Here is a 19,379-nt window from a genome sequence, read left to right as displayed (position 1 = left end):
CAATGTTGATTTCTAGGGAACCTTGGAGGATCAAATCATTCAAGCTAACCCAGCCCTTGAAGCTTTTGGAAACGCCAAAACCCTGAGAAATGACAACTCCTCACGTTTTGTAAGTCCAGAATGTGACGATGTCTTGCGCAGAAAGGGTCAGTTAATAACATCTCTGTAATAATCCTGTCATAAATTACTTCCTGTTTTATCCATTAGACCAGTAGGATTTCTGCACAGGTAAAGAACAGCAAAGTGGGACCTCAGCAGGAAAAACTACAGGAAAGATTAAGGAAAATAGACCACCCTGAAGAGCTGTTTAAACTGTTCCATGATCAGGGAACAGACAAAGCCTAATTTTGTGAATCATTTGACGTCTCCTGACTTCCCACAGCAATGGCAGATCCTCCCCAGGACTGCCTCTGCTGCATAGCCTTATTTCCTACCATGTTTTCCATTAGCCTAAGTTGTTCCCCCTCCCCACAATCTCTCTTTTCTCTCTAAGTGTCTGAAACATAACATAGGCACCCTACTCTCTCCCACACCTTCCTCCTCTGCCCGCGCAGACAGACAGCTACCTTTCGTCCGTGTCATCTACTTTTAGAGGCTGAGTAAGCCATCTCTGCTTGTTCCTCGGTGCTGCCATTAACTTGAGCATCTGTCCTCATTTTCATTAGGCTAGCAGGAGAGAATTCTCCTAAGGAGCTCTGTCTCTCTGCCACATGGGGTTGATGTTGGCTGAGAAGCTCCAAAGAAATGCCGTGAGGATGACAGTCTGAGTTTGTGGCCCATGCTTCATTAAGAAACCCACTTAGAAGTGTGATTTGAAGAGGTGGAAAAGGTTGGAGGTTGTAAGCATCTGTGGGAAACCACACAATTGTATGAGGGGTTTGTCAGCTGGAAGGGAAATTAAAAAAAAAAAAAGCCGATGTATTTGAATGCTATTAATTGGATAAAATCTACTCAGAAATTTTCTGAAATTCAGTGGATGAACATGCAAATTTTATAGGCCAAGTGATGTAAAAAGCACAGCAGCTCACCGACATAAGTAGTGCATACAGGTCAGGTTTGCAAATGTGGAGTCCAGACTGTGCGTCTCATGACCAAACTTACTGCTCTGAGTCCTGCTTTACAAAAAAGCTGCATCACGAAACTGAAAGCGATGTGCATGCCCCTGTGTCTTGGCCTGGCAGAGGAGGTCACCGTCATCCTTTTCCCGCAAGCTGTGATTACGTAGCTGCGTGCATAGCTTTAGGCTTAGAAAAGCGCAATATCGCTGCTTAATACTTCTTGTTGAAAATCTGCCTGCGAAAAGCCAAGGAGTTTGCCTAAACTAAATTTTTTGACCTAATGACTAAGTAGCATCCTTAATGATTAAGTAGCATCCTTTGTTTCTCTTTGTGTATACTATATACATTAATTAAATATTCTTCCGTGTGAATTAGGGCAAATTTATCCGAATCCATTTTGGAACCACAGGCAAGCTGTCATCTGCTGATATTGAGATTTGTAAGCAACAAGTTCTTTTCTTCTTCTAAAAATACAGCTTCTCGTCTGAAACCTCAGAGAACCTTTCTCACTGATTTTTTCATTATGTGACTAGATTTACTGGAGAAATCCCGAGTGATTTTCCAGCAACCAGGTGAAAGAGACTATCACATCTTCTACCAAATCCTGTCGGGAAAGAAATCGGAGTTGCTGGGTAAGCATTAGATGGGTGCACATCTTGCAAGAACCAACCAACCTTTAGCTGAGTAGACAGTCCCTGAAGAGGACACTTGGGGCAAACTGGCTATGTTCAAAGAGACTCTTATGCTTCCATTTGTCAAAATTGAACCTCCACTGACAAATAAATTTTTTTAAAGGTGGTGTTCTGATGGCAGCAATAAAGCTAATTTTTCTGTGATGCACAGGTGCAGGTACCCTTTTCAATGAAGTGATATTACAGATAACGGAATGGAGACTCAGATATTACTTTTAAAATTTAGTGTTATAAAGGCAAAAAGCAGCACATTGAATCTGTGTGGTCGAAAGCCTCAAAATAGCTGGAAAATGCTTAAGCCTCAAAAAGCATTTGTGGCAATAAAGCCTTTAGCATCCCGACTTCACATATAAGGAGGTTGATTAAAGGTCCGTAAAGAAAAACTAGTTCTCTGTTTCTGTCCCAAAAGCTAGAACTGGCATCCTATCATGTCGCATAGCAAGGGAGAATATGCAAAGCTACACAGAGCTCATGGCGTAAGAGACCACCTTACAGGTTTCCCCCAGCTTGAACGTGGTCCCGTAGACCTGCAGGAGGAGAACAGAGAGCAGATGAGGACTCTGCCCACATCTCCCCGTGCTTGGAAAAAAAACCTTCACTAGTTATTTCTCTGATTTTTTATTCAGGTGATGGGTTTTGCTAACTTTAACTTGTGCCCTGAAGAAACACTGTATAAAACATACTGAAGAGTCGTTTTATTGCGGCCCTGTAACACTGCTAAGCCACAGCAATCATAATCTGTTTTGAAGTCTTATTTCTCTGACAGTGCGTGGTCAAATCCCTAAATCCCTAACCCTCTCTGCTTTTATGTGGCCTAATTAATGAAGATTAGGGGAAAGACTTCAAGGAAGTGCTGCACTAAGATTTGTGTGTCAATCTCTATGCCAGGAAAATGTACTCCTTCTCATAAACCTTACGTCAGTGTAATTCACATCAGTGCATGCCCTTCTGGCCAGCAGAAGCACATCTGTAGGCTCTGGAAGAGGTTGAAACCAATGGCAACTTTGTTTTATGCCCAAGAAATATATATGTTGTATATAAATATGTACATATCTAAATATAGATAAGTATAAATACAGAAAAATAGATAAATGTAGATAAGCCTGTATAATAAAATAGCATTGACTACATAGCAAAGTAACATATAAGACAGTATGATTTGATATATACGTGTTTTGCTAGGCATATATATGTACACACACGTGTGTACATATGCCTACCAATATATGTATATGTTTTTAAAAAGCTGAAATCTAGACCAAAGCTTGGTCTGCTGAGTATGGGTGAAGCTCCTTGTTGACTTAAAGAAGCAAGGAAGCAAGACTTGCCCTGTTGTTGCAGAGCCAGCTAGCTTTCTATAAAACAATTTCACTTTTTTTTTATTTTTTTGCTATGAAGGAAAAAGGAGGAGGAAAGAAGTGAAAAAGCGTCTTCAGACTTGTATTTATTGAGAGCTGAGTGTCTTCTCCAAAGAGTTCTGAAACTCATCTTTCAGGGAGTCTCATGTAAATGGGGGTACCATGCCCATTGTCACTGTTTTGGATCATACTACAATCCTTTTTCTCCACTGTGTTTGAATGGGATTTTTACCCCTAGAACCAGGCAAGACAGACAAGTAGGGCTATGCAGAAAATGATGACCTTAGCATACTACAAAACATCCTCAAAAGATGTGTATGCAGTATCCACATATCCTTGTTATTCACTCTTTCGCTAAATCTCGGCCTTCATACTGGTATAGTAGAATAAGAGTTGGTTGCTGCCCTGTAGTTGTAAAAAGCATTGCACACGTTTGTATAGAGATAAATGTATGTTAAAGTTAATCTTCTCAATCTCCATTTTGTTGAGATATCCTAAATGGATGGCGGTTTTGACCCTGGCAGTTCTTTTACAGATATGTTACTGGTATCTACCAACCCGTATGACTACCACTTTTGCTCACAAGGCGTAGTTACAGTAGACAACTTGGATGATGGAGAAGAACTGATGGCAACAGATGTAAGCCTGTATTAATCTGACATTTTGCTTAGTAGGTGTGTGTGGGGAGAAAAAGTGTTGGCAGGAGCCAGGACTAAATGGAGGTAGAGATGGGTTTCAATCGCTTTCATAATGTGAAGTGGGAGGACTGATAAACTACTATGCTTTTCAAGGTGGTCTTGCTCCATGTAAGTCCATGGGCACAATGTTCTTCTCGCTTTGATGTATAAAACTGCATAAGGGAAGCTCTCCCATTGCTCCCCAGCTGCTGCTGGGCATCCAGGCTGTGCCAATGGCTGCTTTGTCAGATAATGCCCTTTGGGAGGTTAGTAATAACTGCCATGCAAAGGCAGATTGTGGGACTGCAAGAGGTCATTGTTACTGAAGAGGCAAATGACAAAACATCTTGGTGCTTCCTTTTCACAGCAAGCCATGGACATCTTGGGATTTGTGCCAGATGAGAAGTATGGTGCCTACAAGCTCACAGGTGCAATCATGCACTTTGGGAACATGAAATTCAAGCAAAGACCCAGAGAAGAGCAGGCAGAGGCTGATGGCACTGAAAGTAAGAATAACACCTAATATTGCTCCCTGTCTTTAAAAGCCTGGCATGTATTTTGGTGAACTTTCTATTGGAGAAAAAAGTAGGTTCTTGTTGCCTTGATCTTGCACAACGTACTTCCTGCTCAGCCAAGAGTGCCGTATTTTACTCGTCACAGGGCTTATACAGTGGTGGGTGAGCTAATTGGTAGAAGTTGAATAGACACAGTCGGAGTAACCCAATAAATATTCACAGGCCATATGAAAAAAAATCACCAAAAATTGGTGCCTTCATTTTCTCTTTCGTGTCTTTAGGTCTTATTTCTTTGCTTGAAGGAGGAGGAACTCCCTCAAGCACCTGAAATAGTACCTTTTAAAATGTCTACGTCCAGTGTAAAGATCTGCTGTTTTCCCTAAACCTGAAGAGTTTCTCAGGTGGGATTCTTGCAGCAATTAGGGTCTAAGCTGAGCTTTTCCACTGCAGGGCAGAGCACAGGCACACCTAACACAAATCATTAGAAGGGCAAAGTTACCCAGTTTTTCTTAGGAAGCAGATGTACTTAGTTTTTTTTTTTGGCTAGGCATATTTTCAAGTAGTAATTCAAAGCCAGTTGAAATCTTACTTCTCTTAACCAGGTGCTGACAAAGCTGCCTATCTAATGGGAATCAACTCCTCCGATTTGGTTAAGGGTTTATTGCATCCTAGAGTGAAAGTTGGAAACGAGTATGTGACCAAAGGTCAAAGTGTTGAACAGGTAAGAAGAAACATTCAGAGCATTTGGATGCCTGTCCTGCAAGCCCTGAGGATTCTGCTGTAATGTCCCAAATAGACAGCTGCTAGGAATATTAGCGTATGTCTGTGTTACATGAACAGTGGATTCTCTTCTTATATCCCCAAACTTGGGGAATAGAGAAACTGAAATGAAAGGAGAAACTGATAGATAGTCAAGAGATCCGCAAAGGAACAGCGGCCAGTACTGCCTTACTGCCTTTGACAGAATTGTTTCTGTGGTGTTTTAGTAGCAACTATGTGCAGCAAAACCACATGGGGATTGGTATCTAATGCTGGATCTGAATAGTTAACTACAATTGAGCCATAGTTTATTTATTTACTCATTCATCATTCATGTATTTTTAAGCTCTGTGTGACCTCAATTGCCTAAAGGCAAAATCCTCTTACAGGTACCTCTTAATTTATGAAATAGAAGTACTTGAATTAGCACTGCTGCTTTTCTGAAATGCCTTAACAGTATCGTAGATGAGGCTTCAGCATTTTGGCCATGATGCAAATTGCTGTTTGCAGACAGGTTGTGGTATGAGCTCAGTAACCAGCAAACTGCTGGAGACAGCTAGATCCTGTTAGTAGAGTTGAGTATTTGGTAGGCTGAATGGCATCAGCACCATTTAATTATGTTCCCTGCTTACTATTTTGATTGCTCTTTCAATCTCCTGCTTAAGCATTTAAGATATAAGTCCAAAGTACCATAGCCTCCCTCAAAAATCGAAAGCAGGCGGCAAGGAGTAAATTGAGCACAGAGCTCCCCTATTCTTACAGTAGTTCTGGACTTGTTGGACATCATAGCTAGCATCAGGCCCACAAGCTTTACGCTATTTAACTTCCACAGCAATGCAACGGGTTAAACCATTTGCAATTTGCTGTTTAGCTGTTCCCCATACGATGCTTTACTAACACTTTATGTACACGTGTGCATTTATATGACTGACACTTACATACATAACAGTAATTTGAAGAAAACTGAGCATGGATAATGGGAGCAGCTCTGTGCTGTACTAAATATGCATTGATGATTATATGAACCATTGTGAAATTTCAGTCAAACCTCAAGCAGGGATTGAAAAAGGCTACTGTACTGAAACCCTTGTGTTCCATAATGAATTCTGTTCCACCTATTGATGTTTTGAAACATATATTTTAGGTTTTGTATGCTGTTGGGGCCTTATCCAAGGCAGTGTATGATCGAATGTTCAAATGGCTGGTATTCCGTATCAACAAGACCTTGGACACGAAGCTGCCAAGACAGTTCTTCATCGGAGTCCTGGACATTGCTGGGTTTGAAATCTTTGATGTGAGTATTGATGCATGAGGACTTGGGGGAAGGCTGTGAAAGATATTAAGCAATAGCTCCTGGGTGGGGGTTTCTTCTTCTAACTGGACAGAAGGTAAACAGCCAAGAAAGCTGTAAAGTGAATAGTGTATGTAATTTGGCAAGATCTTGTGGAGAACAGCTGTAGACAACACTCAACGTTTAGCACAACTGGGCATGCTGATAGTTCCTGGGGAGGGAAGAGGCTGGCAATGCTTAGCAAAGACAACATATTGCACGCTTTGGGCTGTGTTTTAGGAGAATGCATTACACCCACTCTTCCTCTCTGAGAGAAAGCACCTTTTATAGGGTATGATATTTCTCCCACTTTATATCATCACTGTAAACAGGTATATGTAAGAAAAGCACTTCGCAATGTCTGTTTCTCAGATTCCATTCCTGAAGGGTAGCGTTGAATGCTGTTGCACACTGCTCTGTGGTGGAACAGAGCGCTTAGGCCCTGCTTTATGGGACCGGTGTGGCATGCTGCTGAAGGAAAGGTGCTGCCCTTCCTCAGCAGGAGGCCTGAGCAAATCTGGGCATCCTTGTACTCCAGGGAGGACTGCATGTGAGGCAGCTGGAAGCCTGTGACTGAATTCCCTCCTCCTTTGCCACCAGTATTATGCTCAGTAGTTTCTCAGCCAGTTACTGTTTGGGAGGTTTTACATGTAAACAGTTGCCTCCTTGCTTTTCCACCAAACCCTTGCCATAGTTAACTGTGTGCAAATGCTTCTCTTTTTGTCCCCATCTGCAGTTTAACAGCTTTGAGCAACTTTGCATCAATTACACTAACGAAAAACTGCAACAGTTTTTCAACCATCACATGTTTGTCCTGGAGCAAGAAGAGTATAAAAAAGAAGGCATTGAATGGGTCTTCATTGATTTTGGAATGGACCTGCAGGCCTGCATTGATCTAATTGAGAAGGTATGTATGGGAGTGCTAAGATGTATTTACCGAATTATTTTTATTCGTGATGCTCCATTAGAAATGGTCTCAAATCCTAGTGAGAAGAGCAGGCATAGTGGATAAATGGAAGGACAAGTTTTCCACCTCCCAACATGTAAAATAGGTTTAAAGGAAAATCAGTATTTGTGACTACTTGCCCTTACCTCGATAAGTTTGCCACACAGAACCAATAGCAACCATGTGTTGTAACTATTTGTTTATATAGCTATATAATCTTACTTTTCCTTCCTCCTCTTTCCTTATTCCCTCTTTTCTCCCATTTGCCTTGTTATGCATATGCTTATGTCAAACTTCCTTGTCAGCTTTACAGGGCAAATGTTGTATTTCAGTCTTGGGCCCGTTACCTCCCCCAACATGAGGCCCTAATTCTTATACTGCTTTACATGCTGATGTGCAAAGTCCTTCATGCTCTTCCAAGACTGAAACTACTGCCTCCCTCTGACCTCTTCCCCAGAATTGGCTACGCCTTTCCTTTTCCCTTCCTTATGAGTATAATGTGGTCCTGGTAGGGATAGGTGTCCTTGCTGTATCTCTTTCTGCCATGTCTTCTTAGCGTGGTATCTAATCTCTACTGACCTGTAAGGAAAAATGAAATTTCGAGCCTTGCATTAGCAAGGCTTTCAGAACAGCTGGAGTTAGAGGGCTGACTATTAAATGCTCATGTACTTGATCACTTCGTTCTCCAGTGGCAGGATTTCTATATATGTGAACCTAGCCCCTTCAAACAATTTATCCACTCCTGAGAAGTTAGTCCATCTTGTCCCGATGGACGAATGATAAAATATGTGTTGGTCCAACTGCCTGGAAATACAAATCAAACCGTTTCTGGAAGTCATCGTAAAGCCTCCTAAGGCAGAAATGTCATACCAAATAGTCAAAGGTGTGGCTACCATTTGACCATTATAAGAAGAAATCTTACAGGCCTAACATTCCACCAGATCAAACTTACAGACTGCACAGATATTGATAGCAGGTAGCCTAAACATTTTCTTATAGAAATCTTTTTAAATTCACAGCCGTTGGGAATCCTGTCTATCCTTGAAGAGGAATGTATGTTCCCAAAAGCTACAGATATGACGTTCAAAGCCAAACTCTATGACAATCATCTTGGAAAGTCACCTAACTTACAGAAACCCAGGCCTGACAAGAAAAGGAAATATGAAGCTCACTTTGAGCTTCTTCATTATGCCGGTGCAGTAAGTTCCTCTGCTGGAGGGTAGATTTATATTAGAAGTCTTCCAGGTGGGGTTTAGACCATAGCGCAAAAGGGAGGAGAAACAGGGGGAAGGATGAAGAAGGGAAGAAAGGAACAGTTAGAAGTAAGAGTAGACTTTCTCTGCATAGGTTTTGCAACATATTAGGATGCCACCAAACTTCAGGTTATATGGTTCTTGGACACACAGATAAAAGGAAACAAAGTGAGGAAGGCTAATGATGGTTTTGCTGAAGTTTTGCTTACCTTGTCTGTATTCCTTTTCCAACAATCAGAGTTAGATTAGTGATTAAACAGGAGCAGCACATTGCTTTCCATCTTGGTTCCCTGTACAAATGAACTGACTCATCTCTACCTAACTTCAGTGATCCAAAAAAAAAAAAAAAAAAGGAAAGAAAGAGAAAAGATTTCACATTACTTTTTGCTCGTGTTAGGACAAGTATGTTAAAATAGCCAAGGAAAAGGTGATTGATTCTGCTGTGGAGGTTTAGCTGAAAGGTCTGCTGATGATAGGATCAAGGAGAATCCAGCACTGTGCTACACGAGCCAAAACTTAACCCAGTTTCAAAGCTGAATTTTCAGACTACATGGGCAGAAATAAGTTGAGGAGAATGCAATAAATTGTTCATCACATCAGAGTTTATATGAAGCCTCGAGACAGTAGAGCTGGAACCTACCTGATGCTGTTTTAAATTGCTTTCAAAATATAATCAAATGTTAAGCTAAATTTATATTCATGAAGAGAAACAATGTCCATCTTGCTCTTTATATGTAGATGTTAATGTAATCAGAAAAGAAAATGAATACATCCCCCATGTGGTACTGAGAGTGGAACATATTTGCCTACTAAACAGAGCTGTGGCAAAGACCAGGAATTATATTTTTAATCGTGAAGTTTATAACAGAAAATCTTAATTATTCCAGTGTTGTGTACTGTTGTGAAGTGAAATTATTTGTGCATTTTATAGTTCAGCAGTTACAAGTAGAGTTTCTGGATCACTTATCATAAGTGGGATCTTTACAGATGACTACATGACGTCTATGAGAGGATGTAGGGACTAGAAAGCTTGATAGGAGCGTGCAAGATTCAGATGGTAATTACTAGGAAGACAAATCTGGGAATTAGGAAGCAGAGAGTTGTATGAGTAGCAATGAAAAATCAGGTGCCTGATACCACTCTGAAGCGGCACTTCATACTGTGTCACTGGCTTTAAGCCAAACTATAAAGAACTACTGGTACCTCTGAAGGAGAATATTTGCAATGTCTGATTTATGTTTTTAATGCCTTGCTTGCTGTAGGTGCCCTATAACATCATTGGGTGGCTTGAGAAGAACAAAGATCCACTTAATGAAACTGTAGTAGGTATTTTCCAGAAATCATCCAACAAACTGCTGGCAAGCCTATTTGAAAGTTACGTTAGTGCTGACAGTGGTAAGCAGAATCGGCTCACGTGGACTTTATTTTGTTTCTGGGATGCATGCTTCGCAATGAATTTAAGAAACAAAACAAGACTCTAAACTGCAGTTGATGCAGTGCTACATGAGGCACTGGCTGATTATTTGTATGTGCGCAGCATCTGTATGAGTTTACCATGTTATCTTAAGGAGACCGTTAACTCAGCTAGCTTGTACATGTAAAACCTGTGAGCAATTTTGGCAACGAGTTTGTGTGTCGTGAACACTGCAGCGGGGGTCTGAGCATGCAAATGTTCAGATACGCACTCGAGTGACGCACAAAAAATTCCATACATAAAAGCATGTGAATAAGAACAGCTCTTGCTTCCCACGCTGTAGCCCTTCTTGCTAGTCACTCTCAATTCAGTAACAAATATAACGTTTGAGAGAGACTTTTGGAATAGTTTGTTGAACTATTGGCAGGTTGCTAGCAAAAGGTAATTGAGCACTATTTCAGCTTGGCAAAAGCAGCAGAAGGTTGCAAGAATAAACATTCCTTGTCTGTTGCTGTTGGATTTTCCTTTGACGAGATCAATGTACGTCTGAGGACATATTTAAACTGTCTATATTACATAGAACGGTTTTATTTGTGCAAAGACAAGTAGCAAGCATCCATAAAATTGATGTTAAGCAAAAAAGACTGGCATTCATTAAAAAGATGTAGCTCTCATGTCCTGAAGTTGCAATCACTTACAGCCGATTTATTAGTAACCTCATTTCTATAGATGTTGTTGTCATGAATCATAAGATACTTTCTGAGAAGTAAGCAGGCTGCAGACTTCCTAATGCGGGTAAGAGATGAAGCTGAATATAAATAACAAAAATCCTGCCACTAGCAAACTCTCGCTACTTATATACTACCTCGCTTTTCTTTGGTGGCAGGAGAAAAGAGCAGCCTATCTAGATTAGCCTCTTCCGGGCTTGGCAGTGTCACTTTCAAAGCGGGAGAGGTTTTTGATAATTGCATCAAACACATTGCACTCTTCACTTCTCTTTTTATGTTGACTGTTGTTGACAGGTGACAGAGTGCCAGACCTCCTGGAAATGATCTGGTGGTCCAGTATTTAGAAAGCTACAGCAATTGCTGAACGCTTTTGGGTAGTGTTTGGCTCGTGTGGTGAAACTTCATAAAGGTCGTGTCAAAACTTAGCGTCCTCTTTGAGGATCTGAGTGAGTTTGATTGAAGCTTTGAGCGAAATTCAGGGGATACAAAGCTACAAGATCTGAAGTCACAAGAAAAATGCTCTTGTTTTTCCTCTATTCTGGAGAAATGCTACTTATGCAACTCTGGTATCTCCAGAACAGATATTTGGGAGCTATGGTTTCAATTGCACAGTGCAAAGTCTCCCTAAGCATTACTTTTCTTTAGCTTTTTATTTTTCTGCATTGTATCATCTATCAGTTTTTTAATGAACTACAAGCTACTCTGTTTTGTTAAAAGCTATTTTTGCCTTATTCATATTTGTGGACTTTCTGTGTAACAAGTGATGCTGTCTGGATGTGAAATGAAAATGTAATCCAGAAAGCTTACAGTGGTCTTTGACAAAAACCATGAGTATGAACAGAGCTGCAAACTTGTGATATATAACACTTAAGTTCAGAAATTTTTGTATAATATTTGACAAATCACAGCCATGCAAGTTATTTGCTATGCCTTTCTTTCAAATGAAGCTGTGCTTTTAGAACGGTTTGTCCATCTCCTCTGCCCTGCCTTGCACCTCTCATTAAGATAAAAAATGTGACTTTTTTTTTCACTTTTTTTCTTAGTAGACCAGGGTGGCGAAAAGAAACGCAAGAAAGGTGCTTCTTTTCAAACAGTGTCCTCGTTACACAAGGTTTGTTTCTCCCATCCCCGCCTCCTAGTTTGAGTTCAGACGATATACTGAAGAGGAATGTTAAGGACTGTCCCAAATGAAATTGAAATCTCACACCAGAACTGCGTTCTGGGCCTGGGATACTGGCCTTGACTAAATGAGTACATTGTTATTAAAACTGCATATGCGATGGACTATTCTATTATTCCTTCTCTGAGTATTAAGTAGATTACGGGATTCTTATTATACTGGAGAAAGTATCACAAAATTTTGTGAACTACTTTTATTTTGTGGCTTGTTCCTTCATGCATGTCTCTGGAACTGGAACTGTTTACAAGTTATTTGCTAGTCCCTGTCGGCTTACTGTTCGTAGCTGGATCCTGAGATTAATCGTAGAAAAGAAGAAGTCGTTGAAAGCAGTGGAGCATAACCCTTCTTTTTTTCCCCTGAGTAATTCCCTCCTCCTAGGACTAGGTGGAAGCTGTGACTGGGGTCATATGTGGGGAAAAAATTGGACTATATTTACCGTTACTACAATTTCTTACGGGGTAACATTGAGGAAGCTATAATGTAGCTAAAGCTCAGGTGAGGAAGGAGGTAGTTGTCTCCCCCTAGTTGTGTCATATTATCTTGTTAGTAGTTACTCTTCAAGAAGCAAAATCCCCGGAAACTGAGACCTGTATCTTGCCAGTGTAGATAACGCTTGAAGAAGTGTGAAGATAGCCGAAGAAAGCGTGTATAAACAGTAGTTTAATAATCCATAAGTAGAAGGCCATTTTCCAGGACTCCAGGACAAGGAGCTGCTAGGCACCAACTCCTGTTGTCTCATTTATTATCCTGGCTAGCATATGAGAAATTTTCAGTTTGAACGGTCTGCTGATGACATCACATTCCACCTCTAATCTTCTCTATTTTCCACTTACTAAGACAAAAGATGTTTCACAGCGTTTGGTGATCCCTGGTAGGCACTGAAAGCTTGATTTCTTCTAAGGTAGCTTGCTGCCTGTCTGGAAGATGTCTGTTTAAGATCAATAAAGGGAAAATATTGGGCCGGAGGACAAAGACCTAGCTTTTATGAGGAACTTGTGGGAAACTGAACAATCCTCATTGAGTGAGGAAGTCACAAGGCAAAAATTGAGCTCAAATCAGAGTTTCACTAGGTGAAAACTTAGTACTCATAGTAGATGGTATGAAGTCATAGTTCAGACAAGATGGGGCAAAAACCTAATTCAGATAGTATAGTAGGAAGAGGGAGTCCTAATGCTTAAACTCACTATAGAATTTTACGATTAAACAAGATTTGATGTCACTAACCTGTGTTAATGAAGCTAGTCATCAATATATCAATACATTATCATGCACCACTGCATGAAGAATACATCCTTTGGTTAGTGTAAGACACTTTTAGTTAGTGTAAGAGAAAATTGCATAAAAGAATAGCTTTACAGAAATGATGTGCAGGATGACATTGCATCTTGCTTGCTGGTAATCTTGTTTCTGATGTACTGGGGTTGTGAGTAAAACATCTGTCTCTTTAGGACTTTGCTAAAACTGATGTGGATTCTTAAAACAGAGTTGATTGACACTCGGTTTATTTGAACATCTTTCTCTCTAGTGATTTTGCTAAGTTTATTATTTTGTTGGGACTATTTAGAGACATGACCTTAAACTTAACTGCCAGCAAACCAAATAAACGAATGATTGGGATTCCACTAGACCATTAAAGCTAACTGTGTTTTTAATGTATGTTTTCTAGGAAAATTTAAATAAGCTGATGACTAACCTAAGATCTACAGCCCCTCACTTTGTACGATGCATTATCCCCAATGAAACAAAAACTCCAGGTATGGAAAACACAACAACCTTAAAATGTCATTTCAATATTTACTTCCAAGCCACCAGGCTGTACTTAAATACTGTCTATGTCATTCACTTTATCAAATAGTGTTGCTTTTTCAGGGCATGACACCTCATGTTTTTTAATTCCCTCAGTGAGAGGAAGGTTAAGCCTTGTGGAAGAGCCCTGTTTAGTTTAGCTTTGTTTTTCCCCTGTAGGTGAAATGGATGCTTTCCTTGTCTTGCATCAGCTCCGCTGTAATGGTGTCCTGGAAGGCATCCGCATTTGCCGTAAAGGTTTCCCAAACAGGGTGCTTTATGCTGACTTCAAACAAAGGTAATGCTGAGCTGTGTTCTCTCCTGTCCTACCCTATTAGTCAAAATAAACAAAGCACATCATCTCATTTTTATTTGAGGTATTTTATTCCATTCCAGTTTATTTTCCATGCAGACTGTCTGAACATGGAAGGCAGAATAATGCACTTACTTGTATCTGTCTAGATATGGTGCAGGGAATTACTCTAAGTGATGTTTGCAGTTTTGAAAAAAGTAGAATCTAGGCTAGTTTTATTCATTGTTAATCTGTTATTAACAGGTACCGCATTCTGAATCCAGGTGCAATCCCAGAGGATAAGTTTGTGGATAGCAGAAAAGCTGCTGAAAAATTGCTGTCATCTTTAGATATTGACCATAACCAGTATCGTTTTGGACACACCAAGGTAACCAGAAAAGTCAATGACTATGTAAAGAGAAAGGAGATGGATGTAATGTGCACAAAAGAACATTATGCAATTTCTAGTGGTGGTAATGAACAGCTTATAACGCAAGGAGCCAGCAGTATAGCAGCAAATTAATACTAATTTTTAAGCTGTGCTAGAGGAATTGTGTTTCTCGAGCTTAAGCTCCCACAAAGCTTTGATTACGGCAGTGCTACAAGCAAACACAGGAGCAGCTGATGCTCCGTATGCTCCAGTAAAACAGCAGTTTATGTAGTCTAGATAGGCCCAAACGTACATGGACCACAAGATCAACTGCAGCTTTTGAAATGAGGCCATGTGCAATTATCTCAATCACAGGGATCTGAGAGTTGGGAGATCTAGTTCATTTGTACTGCTTTGAACCCTGCCACACTGCAAAGGTACCGTGTAATGTGGCAATAAAATAGTCTGGCCTGTTCAAAACTGAGAAGATGAGACCCAGTTTTAAAACAGTTGGGGAACTGCAGTCCCTCATGCAAATCATATTTGTCCATCTATTTTCTTCTGCTTTATAAATGTGCCAGTAAAAATACCGCTTTTCTGGGCAATTGCAATAAAGTCTGTGTACCTGCTGATGTACTGTCAAATAAAATAATTCTTTATGGTCGAATAACATCTGTGCACCTATTAGGTGTTCTTCAAGGCTGGTCTCTTGGGTCATCTAGAAGAAATGAGGGATGAGAGACTTGCAAAGATCTTAACAATGATCCAAGCAAGAGCACGTGGCAGACTGATGCGGATTGAGTTTCAGAAGATAGTGGAGCGCAGGTATGAACATACTCCCTTACATCTTAGTGGATAACGGTCATTATCATTTAATTTTATATTGAATAGAAGCATTATTGCAGCCCTTAAAACTCTAGCTAATTCTGAATTAAAAGTTTAATGTGGATATGCGATAAAAATAATAGCAACCATATATTAGTTGCCCACCCCATAGATAAAAATCAGATTTGGAAAGTCTTCATGTCCCTAAAAATCAAGGAATATGGAGGAAGTTTCTTCCATATTTTAGAACCTAGTGTAAGTTCCCAGTATTACTGAGAACAAAGCAGTAAAGGTGGCTGAGGATGGGGAAAAAAAAATCCACTTTTTCAATTCAGGCTAAGTTTTCGGGGAATTTGTTCTTCTTCTTCTTAAACCAGGGATGCCCTTCTTGTAATTCAGTGGAACATCCGTGCTTTTATGGCTGTGAAGAATTGGCCCTGGATGAAGCTTTTCTTTAAGATCAAACCTCTTCTGAAGTCTGCAGAAACTGAAAAGGAGATGGCCAATATGAAGGAAGAGTTTTTGAAACTGAAGGAGGCTCTGGAAAAATCTGAAGCCAGGAGAAAGGAACTTGAAGAAAAGCAAGTCTCTTTGGTTCAGGAGAAGAATGATTTGCTTCTCCAGCTCCAAGCCGTGAGTAGGCAAAGCTACTTTCGCTTGTGTAATTGTTAGATGTTCTTTCAAACACAGAGGCTTACAAATCGGGGTATTAGTGCCAACTCAATTCAAATAAGCTGTTGGACTTGTCAGAGTATTGCCAAAAAGTTATAGCAAATAGAAATTCGCATGTCCTAGGAAATAACCAGATGGGCTAGTGATGCAAATCTTACAGGGCTTTATCACAGTCAATGTCCAGGGCAATTAAATACAGAAGTATTCCTACAGGGGCATGCATGACTTGTCATGCCCACCACTCATCCTGCTCCATTAATTAATTGTTGATCTTGCCTTTTGAACTCATGAGTAGAAGTTGTTCCTTATGCTGCTATGAAATTTTGGGTCAGGCTTTGTGACCACTTAGAGGAAGGAGGACGAGTGAGGAAGACGAAAGGTCAGACAGTCATTGCTGTCCTCTTCCTTGTGCCACACCAGGAGCAAGACACTCTGGCGGACGCAGAGGAACGATGTGACTTGTTGATTAAATCTAAGATTCAGCTGGAGGCCAAAGTCAAAGAACTGACAGAGCGGGTTGAGGACGAGGAAGAGATGAATTCTGAGCTGACTTCTAAAAAAAGAAAATTGGAGGATGAGTGCTCTGAACTCAAGAAGGATATTGATGATCTTGAAATAACACTTGCAAAAGTAGAGAAAGAGAAGCACGCTACTGAAAATAAGGTACTTTTAGAACTTCACTGTATGATTTCAAATGAGACGGGAGGTGGATTACCTCCATGACGAGAGCTACCAGTCTTCTGACTGCTTCATTCAGGCCATGATGCAGGGCCAGTGTATATACAGAGTCATTTGACTTAATGAAGGAAAAAGTTTTTAAGTTTGAGCCTGAGGGTCTCCTCTTCTGAAGTGAGTTGTGTTGCAATTCAGCTAAACAATCAAGCCTAGCCTTGGCTTCTCTAAGTAAATAAATTTCTGCTGTAATCACGTGTTCTTCCAACTATTCTTCTTGTAACCTGTAAATGTAAAGCTCATCTCCTACTTCTCCCAGAGAGGGCCAGAGGCTGGAGTCCACTACAATTAGTGACATTGAAAAGGATTTAGTGTATTTGAAAGAAAAACACCCACAACAAGAATTGGCACTTGCTGGCTCCCTTGACGTCAGTTTCACTCAAAATGCCAAAAATGGAGGAAGAAAAAAATATCCTTTCTTTCACTCCTTTTCCTGCATACACATTCAGTATAGACAGTCCTTTAAGCTCTATGATAATCTGTCACTCCAGAGTCTTACAAATATATCCCTCACTGCTTCCTCTCTCATACAGGTCAAAAATCTGACAGAAGAAATGGCAACTCTTGATGAGAACATTAGCAAACTTACTAAGGAGAAGAAGTCCTTGCAGGAAGCTCACCAGCAAGTTCTGGATGACCTACAGGCAGAGGAGGACAAGGTCAACACACTGAGCAAAGCTAAACTGAAACTGGAACAACAAGTGGATGACGTAAGCTGGCTCTGCCTTAATTTTTCTCCAGGCTTGTTTGTACACCATTTACAATGTTCGTCAGTCTGAAATGTTCACAAAGCTTTGACATGTATTTCTGTCCTTTTGTAAATAGTCAAGGGTGTATAAATACAGCACATGTAGTGCTGTTGGGGTAGGGAGGAGTATAATTACAGCAACTCTGTACTCCCTGGAGTTAAGCCTTCAAAAGGAGTGCAATAATGAGGGAAAATCCACTACTCAGTTGCATTTGCACTGTAATGCAGTCAGACAGAGCTCTGCTATCAAGAGAACTGTAATACTTGCATAATCATGGAGTGTGGAGTAGTCCTTATGTTATATTTCTCTAGCCTGTATGCTCTTTGTACAGGCTGCAAGAAAACAAAAAAATGTAAAATCAGACTCTTGTACTTAAGTGCTTCTGCTACAGCACTTGCAAGAGCTCAGCACAAAGCTGGGCCTGGTATGCCTGGTCGTAAGCCATCTGTGCTCAATATATTTAATAAATGACTTCATTCCTAAAGCTTGAGGGCTCACTTGAACAAGAGAAGAAAGTGAGGATGGATCTGGAAAGAGCAAAACGCAAACTGGAAGGGGATTTGAAGCTGACCCAGGAGAGTGTCATGGACTTGGAGAATGATAAGCTGCAGATGGAAGAAAAGCTAAAGAAGTAAGAGATTCTTTCTCTTATACAGAATAAAGTAGAGTTACTGCTGTCGTTTCAGATGCATCATTCTGCTCTGATGTGGCTAAAAAGGAAATTCCATCTCAAAGGAGAGAATGTATAGCCAAGGAGGGAAAGAAAGTTGCTTTGCTACTGGTGCATGTTATACCTGAAACATTAGAACGGATTATACTTATCAGTGTTAAAAATATATATATTTGTGGTTTTTGTCACTTAGAGGAGAAAGCTGAAGGAAGTCCCTAAAATCATCTTAACAAGCTATGACTGTGTTGTTGAAAGACCTCACTCTTTTAAAAATATTTTTTCCACTGATTCTGAAAACAACATCACTTGTGTAAGACATAACAAACCAGTGAATGCAATCACACAAATGCCTCCAGGGTCTTAGCTTGGAAACCGCTGTTCAGAGGAAGATGTGTTTTTCTGCACATAACGGTACATGAGGTTTGCTCTTTCAATTTCAGCTTAGCTTCGTTAGGAATTTTATGGAATAACTCTTTAAAAATTGCACCAGATTAACTTTACTTCAGCCACAGGGCAAATTGTCAAAGCGGGTTTCTGCTTTCCCTGGCAGGAAAGAATTTGAAATGAGCCAGCTGAATTCCAAGATAGAAGATGAACAAGCTATAGTGATGCAGCTCCAAAAGAAGATCAAGGAGCTTCAGGTCAGCTTGCCTCTCCCTTTTTTGCCTCTAAGAGGGAGTCTCCCTTTGTGCCTGACTGAAGCGCTTTGCATAGATTTTTCACAAGTAGCAACTGCAATTCAGTTAGCCTCGAGACCCAAAGTGGTGCAACTCAGTAGCTGCCCAGACTAATTCCCGTTTCCCTCCGGATGCTCACTCTATAGTGGTTCCTTCCCACATACAGCTGCAGAACGCTAGTAGTTTTAAGTGAGGCAGGAAGGCTATGGTACCTTGTTTTTAAGCAAATAACATTGTTCAAAACCACGGAGCTGAGGGGATGGAGGGAAGTGCAAGGGAGGAATTCAGCAGTGATAGGCCTGGGAGGGACTCAAATGCGCATGACACTTTCAACAGAAATGAAAAGGCCAAAGACAGTCAGAACAGTCCAAACAAAATGTTTAACACAAAACATCAGCTTTTTTAATGGTTTCTGTGTTAAAATTGACCTACAATTAAAGTGGAAATAAAGAACATTCTTGTAATTTGAATGTGGAGCATTGGTTGGTCAAAATAACTTTTTCAAAAAAAGACTACCCTCCAGTGCAATATACCTATTATTCATGCAATTCTGCATAGTGCATTTGAAATCCTCAACCTCAAAACTCCTAGAGCGAGGTTACTTCTGTCACATAGCTGTTGAAATGGGAGCAAAGAGAACTCTTACAGTCCCCTTCAAAGACAGTTGATTGCTACTCCTCCCTCCTGCTACAAGTAA

At 40.4% G+C, this 19,379-nt stretch overlaps 1 protein-coding gene across 4 annotated transcripts in view; it reads left to right on the top strand.

Moving 5' to 3' along the window:
* Window positions 1-19,379, top strand: part of MYH15 (myosin heavy chain 15) — a 47,736-nt gene that overhangs the window by 8,519 nt on the left and 19,838 nt on the right. For 3 of the 4 annotated variants that reach the window (XM_009675078.2, XM_068908064.1, XM_068908067.1), the window contains 20 exons: window positions 17-109; window positions 1,434-1,497; window positions 1,592-1,690; window positions 3,644-3,747; window positions 4,153-4,291; window positions 4,903-5,021; window positions 6,204-6,353; window positions 7,126-7,296; window positions 8,355-8,534; window positions 9,851-9,983; window positions 11,774-11,841; window positions 13,577-13,664; window positions 13,876-13,993; window positions 14,252-14,375; window positions 15,046-15,182; window positions 15,560-15,815; window positions 16,275-16,517; window positions 17,120-17,296; window positions 17,821-17,966; window positions 18,556-18,646. In XM_009675078.2, the coding sequence (XP_009673373.1) occupies window positions 17-109; window positions 1,434-1,497; window positions 1,592-1,690; window positions 3,644-3,747; window positions 4,153-4,291; window positions 4,903-5,021; window positions 6,204-6,353; window positions 7,126-7,296; window positions 8,355-8,534; window positions 9,851-9,983; window positions 11,774-11,841; window positions 13,577-13,664; window positions 13,876-13,993; window positions 14,252-14,375; window positions 15,046-15,182; window positions 15,560-15,815; window positions 16,275-16,517; window positions 17,120-17,296; window positions 17,821-17,966; window positions 18,556-18,646 (2,700 nt within the window). The remainder of the gene's footprint in view (window positions 1-16; window positions 110-1,433; window positions 1,498-1,591; window positions 1,691-3,643; window positions 3,748-4,152; window positions 4,292-4,902; window positions 5,022-6,203; window positions 6,354-7,125; window positions 7,297-8,354; window positions 8,535-9,850; window positions 9,984-11,773; window positions 11,842-13,576; window positions 13,665-13,875; window positions 13,994-14,251; window positions 14,376-15,045; window positions 15,183-15,559; window positions 15,816-16,274; window positions 16,518-17,119; window positions 17,297-17,820; window positions 17,967-18,555; window positions 18,647-19,379) is intronic. The other variant, XM_068908054.1, reaches the window with a different exon arrangement.

The sequence above is a fragment of the Struthio camelus genome, chromosome 1, assembly GCF_040807025.1.
Source record: "Struthio camelus isolate bStrCam1 chromosome 1, bStrCam1.hap1, whole genome shotgun sequence".
Taxonomy (NCBI): Eukaryota; Metazoa; Chordata; class Aves; order Struthioniformes; family Struthionidae; genus Struthio; species Struthio camelus.
This window is presented reverse-complemented; position numbering and strand designations above follow the sequence as displayed.